The sequence below is a fragment of the Eurytemora carolleeae genome, unplaced genomic scaffold (assembly GCF_000591075.1).
Source record: "Eurytemora carolleeae unplaced genomic scaffold, Eaff_2.0 scaffold433, whole genome shotgun sequence".
In the NCBI taxonomy this organism is placed as follows: Eukaryota; Metazoa; Arthropoda; class Copepoda; order Calanoida; family Temoridae; genus Eurytemora; species Eurytemora carolleeae.
Window position 1 is genome coordinate 241,496 of NW_019396375.1, and position 14,243 is coordinate 255,738.

Below are 14,243 nucleotides of genomic sequence, written 5' to 3' on the forward strand. Positions count from 1 at the left end.
TAAAAATACGTATTTTCCATACATATGATCATTTGTATTTTCGTAACCATTTCTTTGGTAAAAGTACGTATTTGACAAACGTAAAAATGCGTATGTAAAAATACGTATTTAAAATCCGTAAAAATACGTTTATGAATAATTCGTAAAAATATGCGTATGTAAAAAGCCTAAAAAATCCAATGAATCAGGATTTTTTAGGCTTTTCCTATAACGAGATTAAGGTTTGCAAAAAATCCTAACATTTCTTAATTTTTGGAATTTTTAGGTTTTACCTATACGTAAAAATACGTATTTTTCAAGTTCTAAAACCAAAATTTTGCATGTGCATTGTTCAAAGGGGGGGAATGGGGGCTAAGCCCCCCCCCTGGAACAGTGAAATCTATTGAATTCAGGGGGTTTCAGATCCCAACGGGTGCTGAGCTCCCCCTGGAACAAATTCCTGAATACACTTTTTCCTTCATTTCTATACAACTAATTACACAAATTTCTCTATCTTACAATCCAATCCAATATTCTGTCTACAGATCAATTCACACCATCAACATTCCTTAATCTATATCCATCTAAATCAACATTCATATATGCATTTTGTCTTTTTCATCAATTACGTATTCAATATGTGTTATACTTCATACAATTACCATTATACCTGTTAAAAGTAAAACTTCTTTTTATCAAAAAATCGAGAATTTACTGACATTGATTCTAATGAAAACACAAATTTACTCAAAAATGATAGCAATTTTGAAACATTGCATTTTCCAAAATGTTTGCATTAAATTTCTCACAGAACAATTCTCTTAAAAAGAATACAAAATATTTTGAAATTCTAACTTAAAAATGCATTTTTGTGCAGTTGAGGTTTCGTGAATATATTGACACTTAAAAAATTACTTGGTATGAAATTTACGAAAATATACGTATTTTTAAGTTTGCCTCAAACTGTATAACTCTAAAAAAATTAAGTAAAGAAAAATACGTAAAAATACGAATAGTAAAAACCTAAAAACTTTGAAACATTTCTTGGTATAAAATTTACGAAAATATACGTATTTTTAGGTTTCCATTAAACTTTTAAACTCTAAAAAATACAATTTTTTAAGTAAAGAAAAAACCTAAAAAATACGTAAAAATACGTAAAATAAAAACCTAAAAATTAAGAAAAATTACTTGGTAAAAAGTATACGTAATTTTTCGTATAAATACGTTTCTGGAAAACCAAAGCATTTAAAAAAAAAATGTTTGGTATGATAAATACGTAAAGATACGTAAATATACGTAAGTTCTTTACCCAAAAGTTGAGCATACGTATTTATACATAAAAATACCTATTAATACGTATACCTATATAGAGACTTTGATATTTTCAGGTTTTCTTATTATTAGTGTGTAAAAAGATATTTAGTTCTATTTAAGCATATATTATTTCTCATGGATAAAATTTGGCAAATGCGAGAATAAGAATCTAAACAATTAAAAACAGTTTTAACCTTAGCGTAAGCTTTAGAAAAATAAAGATATTGAATTGAAAAGTCTAAAATAGTTTGGAAACCTTGTTCACATTTAATATAGCACCAATAAACAAAACATATTAATTAATATTATTTAAATTTGTGCTTTTATTGTATTTTATTATTCAAATCTCTTCACTAAACTATTGTTATGTAATATGGTGCTCATATATGGCCAATTTCTTAGACATTATACCATAGGTAGAACCATAGTCACACTATGGTTACGCTTCACCAGTGCAGTGTAGATAGTTAGATACGACCTATAGTTGTACCTATGGTAACATGAATAAGAAATTGGCCAATAGCTAGATTCGTACATGAACATGATACACCTGTTAGAATCTAGAACTATTATTTTTTGGAGCTTTGTGCACACATTCAACGGATTGACTCATGTTGTTCATTTTACAGCTGATGGAAATATAATTTCTTTTTGAACACAAGAACAAGCCGAGTATCTAATTAGAAATCGGTACATTGAGCAGAGCCAAACCTGCAACAATTGAAAAATTCTACGACTTCTACGACGGGGTTGGTACTTTAAAGGTATACTATAGGACTAGTACTAAGTCAGCGAAGTCAGAATTACATAATTATGAACTAAATGATATTTTTTGGTTTTCATCGATTATATTTTTTCATTTAGGGGGTAGAACTTGTTTCGTGCCTGGATGCCGTCCACCCCCTGGGACATCCAGATTTAAATTCCCTAAGAACCAAAAGAAGAAGAAAGTGTGGCTCAATTCTTTAAAAATTGACGAGACTAATTTAAATCCATGTGCAAGAGACATTCTTAATCTTTTTGTGAAAATCCGGGTTTTCCAAAGATTAAGGAACCTAAATGTCATCACATGATAAAAAATTTGAAACAAAAAGGTCAATTAATTTTTTAATAAATTTTTAAAAATATTTTTGTATTTTTGTTATTGTTTTTTTTTTTTACTTTTTTTGTGTATAATGTGTATACTTCAGTCGGACTATTTAGTTTACATAGTTATACAGAGAAAAAAAAAGAATAAAGCCACCTAACGAGTAACGACAGTAAAAATACTCATTATAATTGTGAGTTGTAAATATTTTCTACGTATTCCTCCAAAGACAAAATTTATCTCCGCTGAGTCTTCGCAAAACTAATTAGGACTTGTCGTCTTTCTTTTTACATTTGTGGCAACAGAAAATCGACAATCTGAGCACATTGTCGATTTTTCTCTTGCCATCCATTGTACTTATAATCTATTTGGGTTAGACTAGACTAAATCCGTTAGAATGATGCCGATTTTTATTTAGGTGAAAGTTAAGATTTCTTTGTCAACATAAAATAAATAGCAAAATATTTGTTATATATTTGTACCTCTGCCATCCATTTTCCCATGTAACTACTCGAAAAAATTGAGAACAAAATTATAGGACATGTTCCTTGAAACTTTGATTCAATTGAAACAATATTTTCATTTACAAAAATTCAATATTGCAAAAAATCAGATCTTTGAAAAAAAAGCCTGCCAGAGCAGTAAAGACCAGTTCTTATTTAGATTCTTCAGATTCATTATTCAAAATTAATGACATTCATGCATGGATTGGATACTTTATGAATCCTGATTTTAAAGAGACTAAATCCGCAAAAATATTCAAAAGTTTCAAATATCTATCTTGAGATTTACGATAGATTTAAATGCGAAATAACAAGTCTATTATGTGACAGATTTTATGAAAGACCTGAAACTTCACAAGCATAATTGTCTCCGCTATTCTCTACACCCTGTACTTTATCTCATTGTTACTGCCTCTGATCTCACCCTCCACTGCCAGTTTACCTGTCATTAAATCAATCGCCCTACTTTTCAATGACATTAAATCAAACGCCTTAAAAATATTATGTTTAGTCCCGAAAGTCCAATTTTTGAGCTATACAACTTAAGAAGATGTGGGACACCAGCTTATATAAGAATATTCTGGGGGGGGGGATTCGATCGGCTGGCAAAAATACTTTTAGTCCCTCGCCCTTTTTTAAGAAAATGTAACCCCCAAAGCGTACACATAGAAATTTGCCCAGGGGGTTTTGAGTTCTAGTGGGGAAAGATCAAGGCAATATACACTGAGATGGGAGGAAAGAGTAGAATTGAAAATTAGAAAAACTAGAATAAGGAAAGACCAAAGTTTACAACAGTTTTCAGGTTGATCATTTTCCGAAATAAATCGCGAATTTCAAGGAGAGAGGTTATTCATGATGTGTAAACTATCCCATTATCAACCAACAGTTTGCGAGTTTTGTTTTTCAAAATAAAAGTTATGGGGAAAATAGAACATTTAAAAGCTTTAATTTTACAGTTTCTGTTGGGTTTCCTTACTTATTTGATGTCATTTTACCAAGAAGTTTTATGCAAAATTTTACTTTAATTAGTGCTAACGGCACGAATTTGTGACTTCTGGAAACCAGCTTTAATTTTACAAGCAACCTGGAAAAAAACTTGTTCAGTTGAAAATGGCTAATGAATAACTTCCAGTCTTGGTGTAAAAAGACGTGTATGATTTAAAATCAAAAAGAAATGCAACAAAAAATTCCGTTTTTTTGCCTTAAAAGGTAATACTGATTTGATATTTGGCCTATTGGAAGGGAAACCATAACTTTATCAAAACCCAGATAATACCGAAGAAGTCTTGCTTTGCTAACATTGTGAAATAATAAGCGATCATTATGTATTGTAGAAAATATCTAAATCAAATATAGATACAGAACAAGTAGTTTTATAAATGAATTTTAACAGGAGTTGAATCTTTCGTTCTAGGTTAAGTTCATTGGGTTGTCAACAAAGCGGGGTAGATTCATGCTCGCTAAACATTTCATAGTTGATTCTCTTCAATATTTCAACTATTATCAAACAATAAATGTTAAAAAACATTATTGATTTCTTTCTGAGCAGAACCTATCTCCCTCCCGCCTGTCTTGCAGCTTCTTCAAGTGTTCGAACCTTCATCTCTCTATCCCGTGCAGCTCTGAAATATAAACAATGTCATGTACACTGTACAGGGAGTTACATGTCCCACGAAACACGACACTTGAGAGAAGACTTGAAAATCGTCTTAGACCTCGATAATAATTTCCGGAATTCTTTCCGTCAACCTCATTTTTAAAGTAAAATTCTCGAATATATAGTTAAAAACTTACCGGCCCTTGGTACTGGCATTATCAAAGTGTGGTATGTCTGTTTGTGCTTTCAAAATAACCGGAGAAATGAAGAAAATTTGATTTAATATATTGATATCTGAACAAATATCATTTGCCACGCAAAAGTACGTCGACAAATGCCGCATATTATCAGAGGCGTAATCAAAGGGCCGGGCTCTGGGCTTAACCCCCCCCCCCCCCTGGGTCGGTGAAATCTATGGTTTTCAAGAGGTTTTTGGGCCCCACCGGGTGCTGGAAAAAAGTTTCAAGCCCCATGGTTTCGCCCCTGCATTTAAATTTCGAAACACAATATTTATTGAATAATTTGAAAGTAAGAAACCACCAATAAGTCGCCATTTTTTGTGCGTTTTCCTTAAAAGAATAAATTTAAATTTTCTTATATTGGCAGGTATGTATTTAAAAACATATTTATATAGAGCCGGGTTTATATTAGAACTCAACACCTTCCCCTCCCCAAAATTAAAAATAAAGACAAAAAACATTAAAACAATCTTTCTTCTTTTCTTTTTTCTTTTTTTTCTGTTGAAATTTAAAACCTATGCTGAAATTATGTATTATTCCAAACTTTGATATCTTACTTAAAGAGTAAATCCATTAAATTTTTTTTAACCATGTCTCCACCCGCACAAATCCGCACTTTTTAGTTCTTAACATTTGATGTGATTTATTTGATTAAAATTGAAGAATGGCTGTCTTCCTTTTACTTAGTTTCTCTCTCTCNAGACCTAATGAAATAGAATTCATTAGACCTTAGTTATATTTACTCTTCAATAATAAAAACATGAAAATAGAACATATCAAAATTTCCTCTATTATGATTTTCCATACCTAAAAACTTATGATTTTGTTAAAAAAATTCAAGACACAAAATAGAAAACCAAAATAAAGACAAATTTCTTTTCTGAAATTTCGACTTATTACAAGATTTTCAACGAATATTTTACAGGATTAGATTAGATAGTAGATGTCCAATAAAAATAATCTTTGAAGTTTAAAGAGTTTTATAACGTGCTACTTATGAACAGTAAAAATATTCTCCCAAGCCAGTTACAATCCTTACCTAAAGTACTCCTCTTGTTGTCTCTGCTGTTGATGTTGTATATGCTGATTAGCAAGAGCACCAGGATGCATTGGAGAACCCATCAATCCTCGTTCTCGTTCATACAACAACTGTCTTTGAAGAGCTTCATGGCCACCTAGACCTGGAGGAGTCATCAATCTGCTAAGGTAATCTGCCCCAGGTGGTCTTAAACCTGCAAGGTTTCCGAAGTCAGGCCGATATCCTGGTATTCCACCTCGAAGACCTGAATAGTAAATATAATTATAGATTCAGCTTTCAATGGTAAAATGAATGTCTTTTACAAAAACGTTAAACAAATCCTTTGATCAAGACTTTTTTGGATGCGGTAAGCCAATAAACTTAAAAAATACCATGAGCTGTAAACATATGTATTGGGAGATTTGGGAAAGCAAAACTCATACAAAGTTAAAACTCAGCTGAATAGTTAAGCAGGCCGGATGCGTACTAAATGACTTTTCGATCGAAGAGTATAAAAAAGGTGGAAATATCTGGAATTTTTTATCCAATTTTAAATTTCCCCTCCCAATTGGTATACATTTTGACGTTTAACTTTTTGTCTTGCACGCAAACTTTGTAAAAATAATTAATATAAAAATATTCCCTACCAATTAATTTTTCGTCAGAATAATTTTTAGTTTTTAGTTTATAACAATGGTATTGCGATTATTTGTGTCTAATACTGCGGGGGCGATCTTTTTGTGTTGTAACCCAGGAATATTGAAGTAAGAACTTTCGGGATTGCAGGGGCGTAGCTAAGGATGTCCTAGAGGGTGGAGATAATATTTTTTAAAACTATTTTTTACTTTATAATCTTGATCTTTAAAATTTTTTTTTCACTCCCCCCCCCCTGAAGATGAGCTTTTTTCCCCCAATTTAATTAAGCTTAAGTATTTGTAATTTAATTAAAGACAATGCGCGAAGCGGCACGTTTTTTCAGCTACTCTTTGTGGGGCAAAATAATCCCATTTTAGATGGGGAAACTCATCTTTCACTTATCCCGCCTAAATCTACGTTTGTTCAATAATCCTAAGAAAGGCCTATAATGCTATTGAAGTCATATGTGTCACTTGAATCAAATTGATAAAGTTAAATGATTAAAGCGAAAAATTAAATTTTAACAAATTTTTTGACGGAATGGCGGGAGAGGTTTCTTAAAGATCAGAAGTATTTATTAATTATAAAAAGTGCCTAATTATGACTAATAAAGTGGATTTTAAAACTTTAAACTTTTTTTACGTTTGGAGAAAAAATTGAATTGAAGTTTATTTCATTTTTTTTAATTTTTTATATAAAGGCCATTCCTTTTCGATTAAGTCAGCCCATGGAAGTAAGTGTCATGGATTTTCTTAAAAATTTTGCACACCGCTAGCATATTATGAAAAAATTTCAGGCTCCTATGACCTCTTGTACAGTTCCCGCCTTGAAGCAATTTACTTACTGACCTCGCATGCTTTAATTGGTAATAACATTTTTGTTTAATGAGATATAAAGTTTATTTAAACGCCATTTTTTTAATTGACTTCCATGATTTCCAAAAACTGACTGAGTTCATAAAGAATGACCCTTAAGCGATACTTTTTTTGAAATTCTTTTTAAATCTAGAAAATTTTATTATTTTGTTTAAATCTTAAAAATTTTTCAGAAAAAAGGTATTGCTTAAATTAAAGATTACAACAAGCGAAGTTTACTCCAGAAATATTTCTCCAAGTATCTTCCTTACTGCGTAAGAAATGTTTTAAATTTTAGTATAAATCATGACAATCAATAAATAACTCAAATCATTAGTAAATTTCTTGTGCCACTATGTCCAAAAATTTTTTATTTCACATAAAACCCAAGATTTAAAAGAAAGCTGTGCTGTATGCGGAGGCTTTTACAGCATAGAAAATCTGGGAGCTCGGTCTGCATAGCGGAGGCTCATACTAGGTCGGGAACAATAAACTAGAATATGCCACAAAACTAAAATTAATCTTTCAATGATTTAAATATTAAAAATTCTAATACAAATTTTAAGAAGATTTTTAAGGAAATAATCGAATTCAAATAAGAAAAGAAGTAAATGTTAAGAGAAGGGAAATGGGGAATGAAATGAGAAATGCAAGATTTCTACAACTCTAATTGAAACTGTCCTTGCGAGTGTTGGCATAAAAAAATCTTACCTGATAGCGTCAAAAGGTCCATGAATCCATCTAAAATAAATAACAGCTATGTAATAAAAAATAATTAGGCACAACAAATTTATCTAATTTTTATTTGAAAATTTTAAATCTGTAAGTCAGTTATCTACAAACAACTTTTAAAGATAATCTTCGTCATTGTCAAGTCAAGGCATGTATTTCAAATTAGTTCAAATTAGTTCAAATTAAATTTCATTAAGAAGGTTTTTATACAAACGTTGCAATGAGATACTTTACAGTGATGTCAATCAAATATTAGACGTCAAGAAATAATGAGTCCAAAAATGTTTTACACCCGCAACGATTTAGTCAAAAGTGTCCGGAGCTGGGAACTTTTGAATGTGATATCCTTAATCCCGATCTGTTAATTAATCTGGAGATTAAATTCATGAGGACAACAAGCAATATTTAATCTGGAGATTAAGAAAAAGAGTGGATCAAGCATTAATCCCGATATCCACCATTCTAAAGTTCCCAGCTCAGCTGTATGAACTGTATACCGAGGTTGTAGGTAACTAAACATTTTCTAATTCTAGGTAACTTTTGAATTACCTTTTTACTATTCTAATAGTTATAAACATTGGATACTGCTATTTAAATCTCTCTGATCCATTATTTACCTTTTTTATAATGTACCAATGTACACTTAAGAGTTTGTTAAGTATCAGTTCAAATTTTATCATACAGTCAACTTGATGATGGACAACCCTTTTTAAACTCCCCCTGGCTCTTAAATTGATCTTGTTTTATTTAAAGTCTACATGTCCCCTTTGTAGTCCACTGTTATAGTCCCAAATCAAGGACTATATATACTTTCTAATGTATCCCTCTGCAAAGTTATGTATTACTGAAGTTCTGACTCTGAGTAGTCTCCTGAAGACAATAATTGGTCCTCCCTTCTCATTGTTTATCATGTAGTAGTAGCTGTAGGGAAAGAAAAGGGGGAATTCGATGTGAAAGAGAAATAGTAAGGTTTTTGAAAATTTGTTTAACTATAGTTATCACAGAATATCTAAACCTTTGAACTATGATTAACCAGGATAACACCTTTCTACAAAAGATTAATTAATATTCCTGAATGTTATTTTCCAAAAATACCTGGATATCCGGGAATACCAGTCGGTTGGCCCAGCATCATTGCGGCATCAGGATGCATGTGTAGATGGGTGTGACTGTGGGCGGACACCTAAATTAATAAAAATATTAAAAAGTTTTTGCTTTGCGTAGCAGAAAAAATTTTCTTTTCTCTATTTGATCAAAAAAAATATTACCTCGGGATTGATACCAGCCATTTGTAATCGAACCAATGGATCAGTTGCGAGCGCCATCCTTTCCACGGCTAATCTTTCAGCGGACATTCTCTCGCTAACTATGAAGAAAAAGTTCAAAATTGTTAAAGAAAAATTGACATAAGCAGATACAGGGTGTCCCACGAAACATGACATTTATAAATCGTTATTTTTAGTTAAAACATCCTTTTGCTTCATTATCTTTTACTTTGAAATCAATTTTAATATAACATGACTCCCATATAATACTTTTATTGATCTTTGGTATCAAACAACTTAACAAATTATGGAAAAAGACATTCTAAACTATTCACCAACTGTCATGTTTCGTGGGACACCCTGTAGCACTAAACAATTCTTTATTATAGATATATAGTCCTGATGGGGTATATATTTTCAAACGTTATCGGGTTGCCAAAATCTTTATATTTAACAATATCGAAACAGGATATAACATTTAAAAATTGTGTAAATGATTGAGAAGTATCACTGATTTAAATCTGTGAACTGTCTCAAAATCGCGACATGTTCCAAAACGTGTTTTGCACCCAAACTTCGTCTTTGCTTCAAAAATGTGATGTGTTTTAAAATGAAATCAATAATCATAAAAATTGAAATTTAATTATTAGTGAGGGTTTAGTATTTGAATTTTTGTTATAAATACATAAATAAAAGCATACTGACAGTTTTTTTCTTCTCGACTTAAATTGAAAAATATGAACTGTTAAAAAAAAAATAACTTTTCACAGATGTAACAAACCTGACATCACGGTTTGGAATGTTCTTCCCCTGTCTTAGAATTTAATAATAATTAAAGTTGGCATTTTTGTTGAATCTGAGTAAAAAAAAATATCTTCAAGACGGGGAGAATGTTTTTAAAGCAAACAGTTACCCTTGACCTGATAGAAAATCTTTTTTACATACTTTTAGTTCATTATACTTACGCGAGTACGGAGATTGAAGGCCTGGTGCTCCGTATCTCCTCGAAGCTTCCAGATATGGATCATGCGGAGGTATACCAGGGAGACGGATACCACCGCGTCGGAACATTTCATCTCTCATCCTATGGAAATATTTTCTTAATGAAGAAATAAAAATAGATTTAAAAAACCTGTTAATTGGGAAAAAGCTACCTGTTTTCTCTATCTCGGAATTCAGAAAGTTCCCTGTCCCTCTTCTCCTTTTCATGTCGGTCCAATTCCAGCCTGTCTTGCATTGAACTGTAAGAGTTAGGAGTTAAGTTTTGAGATATTCTTAACCCAGGAGATATTCCGGTCCCTAACATGCTTCCTCGCTCTTTCTCTTCAGTCTTCCTTATCCTCTCCTCCCTTTTTCGTGCAAGTTTACTCTCAGGCACTGGTTTAAAGAAAAGATCCGTTCTAGCGCAAGAATTGTTTTCTCCTCGATTAAGATGTCTTACAAAGATGGCAGATTGTGAGCGATGGCATTCGATATCATCTATCCTTGGTTCCGGAGACGGTTCTCTAGGAGCACTACTTACGGGAGAATTTGGAGTAGTGGCAGGTTCAGGTTCCAGAACCTGAATTTCAGGTTGGGGCCCAGGACTTGGAGACGTCAGATCAACAGGAGTTCTTGTCCCACTTGTGTTAAGACTTGGAGATATAAGGCCATGCCCAAGAGGAGGAAGAACCATACTAGAGTTATGAGCACTCAAGGATCCTATAGAAAGATCTGCAGGTTGGTAGTCCATAGAATTGGAGAGAACGCTTGGAGCAGGACTAACCGGGGGATTTACTAATATTTGTTTATTTCTGTAATTGTTCGCCTCACTGTATAAATTTTGTCCTGGGGGTAGAGACTCTTTGGGTTGAGACAAATTTTCAGGCTCTTTATTTTCATTCAATACTATTCCCTTACTATGTTCGTCATCAAGATCACCTTCGATATCATTGATTGACGGACCGTTGTGAATTGGTTCCGTATCTTGATGTATTCCTGGAGTAGTGGCTCGGGACATGTCTTCTTCCGGAGTTCTACTCCCGGATTCACTGTGACTGCTGTAGGAACGAACACTGTCACTCTCCTCTCCTCCGTCTGGAGATATCCTCTTTACAAGTCCTCGAATCTCTGTTTCGACGTCTCCTAAGCCCTCCGTCCCTCCTGGACTAATTGGTCGGAATGTTAACTGACTCCTAACCATTCCAGGGAGGAGCGGCATTTCGCCGTACCTCTTGTAGTACATCCTACAATTAGTGCATAGAAGTTTCAACTCTTTTCCACCATGGTGCCAATCTTTGCTAACCTTCGAGGAACAATGACGGCAATGATAAGGGTTTCGTTCTCCACTATCTTCTGCTCCACTATCCTCTACCTCGCTAGCAGAGCTAGTTTCTTTCTTCTTTCCGCTCTCTTTGGTGGATTTAGCTCGTCTTAATACATTTGGACGATGTCTCCTACCTCTAGGTCTACTACTTGACGCTCCAGGTGTTTTCTTCCAAAGATAGTAATAAGTTATGAGATCACCTGTTTCCTTTTCAGGAAGAAACTCTTGTCTGATCTTAAAAAAATTCTTTCCATGTATCCTTAATCCTTTTATAAATCTCCGGTTCTCGTCTTCTGACCATTCCTTTCCCAGCCCGGTAGGTACAGGATTCTTCACTAGAGTTTGTAGAGCTGTACCAGTGTCATATTCACAGTCGTGTAAAACATTCAAAGCATTCGCAGTAGTATCATCCCTACTGGCAGCGTAGCAACCGTCTTCTGTAGATCCTCCGTCACACATACCGGCAAAAGCCGCCATAGACCTTGCTGCTCGTAGGAACATCAGAAGATCATGATCATGCGTCCTACCAGGCTCCCAAGTAAGCTCCTCGTATCTATCTGGTCGACCGATGGGAGGAATATCCCCTTCAAACTTAGGAACCTTAGCTTGATGAGATGGACCAACTCGTATCTCTCCCTGTGTTGATGCTAGTCGCCTTGTCTCTGGATTATAACTTAGTGTATAAAAAAACGCATCGTCATTTGGTTCAAACTGCTTTACCGTTATAATATCTAAACAGTGAGTTACCCCACATTTTCCACGCAACACATTAACTGGAAACTGGTCAGTTGCGTTGCTGATAAATAACTCGCGTGACTTGACCAGAGGGTCGTGTAACGCAGCCTCGCCATGCTCTGTATATCGATCCTTGATAAGGAAATTATAAACCGTTTCTGGAACTTCGGTTGTTCGATAAAACCATCGAATGCAGACGACCAGATGATCTCGTTTACTTCGTTTAAACTCTGTTATGTTACAGATATAGAAGGGTTGATCTGGGCGTTGACTTTCAATAAAAACTGAGTCTCCGATTTTGTATTCAATGTTTTGATCGTAGCAACGGTATCTGATATATTCTCCGGCAGAATTCTTCCATGCTTTTCCTGTACAGTACTTGCCCTTCCCAGTTACAGATTGTCGGATGTTTTCAACCTCGACGTCGGCGGGAGCTGGTGAATAAGACTGAAATATTCAACAATAAATTTATAAATCAATCACTCCGATTATATGAAGTTAATAGTTATAAGCATCTGGCTTCTCAAAACTAGAAATGTTTCGGTAAAACGACAATTTCTTGGCTTAATCGGAGAAGAAAATTCAAAGACAGTAACAACTGCCACTTTATATTTATTTAAAGTGCATATTGTTTGCACATATTTTGTGTTCGGTTTGTTCAGGATAATTGCGGGTCCAATCAAATTGGTTATACACTGTGCTATGTAATCTTGTTGGACGATTTCTTGGAGGGGCGTGATTTTTCTTCTTGAAATTATGATAAAAAATATTAAAAAATTTATTAAAAAAATCAATTAAAAAAGGGAGTTAGCACCGGGCATAATACTCTTTTTGAGATAGAATAAAAGGTTAGCACCCNTTGGAGAGAGGATATATTTCACATTTGAAGCCCAGTCTCTAGAAATGTTCTGTAACGTGTCTATTGTTAGTAACGTTAGGTAATGTTTCTATGACATTATTTTAATGTTTGTGATGCTACTTGGTTTGCAGGGTAAGGATAATTTCACCCCTCCCAACAAAACTTCTTGCCGTCAAAAGAAGTAGGAGTTTAGTTCCTCTTATCTCCGTTTCGAGGTTTATGGAATCTTACAGGGTGCTTAAATCCAAAAACGCAAGAGTTGACCCCACAATTATTAATGATATCTGAGATGAGAGAAGGAAAATTCTGCTCAGTCTCACTGTAAAATTTATCTCATTTGAGCTCTGAATAAGTAATTACTTGAAAGAATATTATTGATACGTTGTGGCAAATGCCTTTACTTGTAGGTCTCAGAAATAAAAGGTTTAGACCTTAATGTTGTGTTTTTCTTTTAATCATATGATTATGAAAGACCCTAAATCCCGAGTTTGGGGTTTTAGATCGGTTGGATCTCAAGTTTTTACCCATTAACAGCATCAACAATCAAACTCTTCATAGGAATCACAGGAAGGCTTTTCTCTACATACTTACATCGTCCTTGTTAATATCCTTAAACTTTCGATATTTGACCCAGCCCCCTAGAAATTGTATTAACTAGGGACTCTTTACCTAAGCCGAGCCCCTTGACCGATCAAAATTTCAAATTTAGCCTCCAACTAAATTCGATTGTCAGTAAATTTTAAAAATCCTAACAATTTATTTGGTTTTGTTTATTCAATTTGAAATAGAAGATGGGCGCGAAGCGCACTGTAAGCCTGGTATCAATATCTTTTCAATCATCCATATAGCTCCGGTAATTTTCCAGAAAAAAAATTGAAGACTAATAAAATTACTAGCTCACCTTATCTGCTGTACAGATACCAGTTTCATCTACTCCATCCCAGTTCCTCATAAATACACCAACCACCTCGTATCCTTTCCGTTTTAACAACAAAGCTGAAACAGTACTATCTACACCCCCACTCATTCCTACCACAACCTTTTTTAAACCTCGCAACATTTTGTTGATACCCAAACTTTCAGATTACCATACCAAGCCCGGCTGAAGCCGCGTTCT

General features: G+C 33.8%; 1 protein-coding gene across 1 annotated transcript; it reads right to left on the bottom strand.

Annotated features, from left to right (window-relative positions):
* Positions 1 to 4,194: 4,194 nt before the first annotated feature.
* On the bottom strand, positions 4,195 to 14,153 carry LOC111701992 (arginine-glutamic acid dipeptide repeats protein). Its single transcript, XM_023473506.1, has 8 exons — positions 14,028 to 14,153; positions 10,382 to 12,720; positions 10,193 to 10,311; positions 9,231 to 9,328; positions 9,058 to 9,145; positions 7,942 to 7,971; positions 5,762 to 6,005; positions 4,195 to 4,508 (listed from the first exon to the last, which is right to left on the bottom strand). Exons 1-8 carry the CDS (start codon positions 14,151 to 14,153, stop codon positions 4,439 to 4,441), a joined length of 3,114 nt encoding a protein of 1,037 aa, XP_023329274.1. The 3' UTR covers positions 4,195 to 4,438.
* Positions 14,154 to 14,243: the final 90 nt, after the last annotated feature.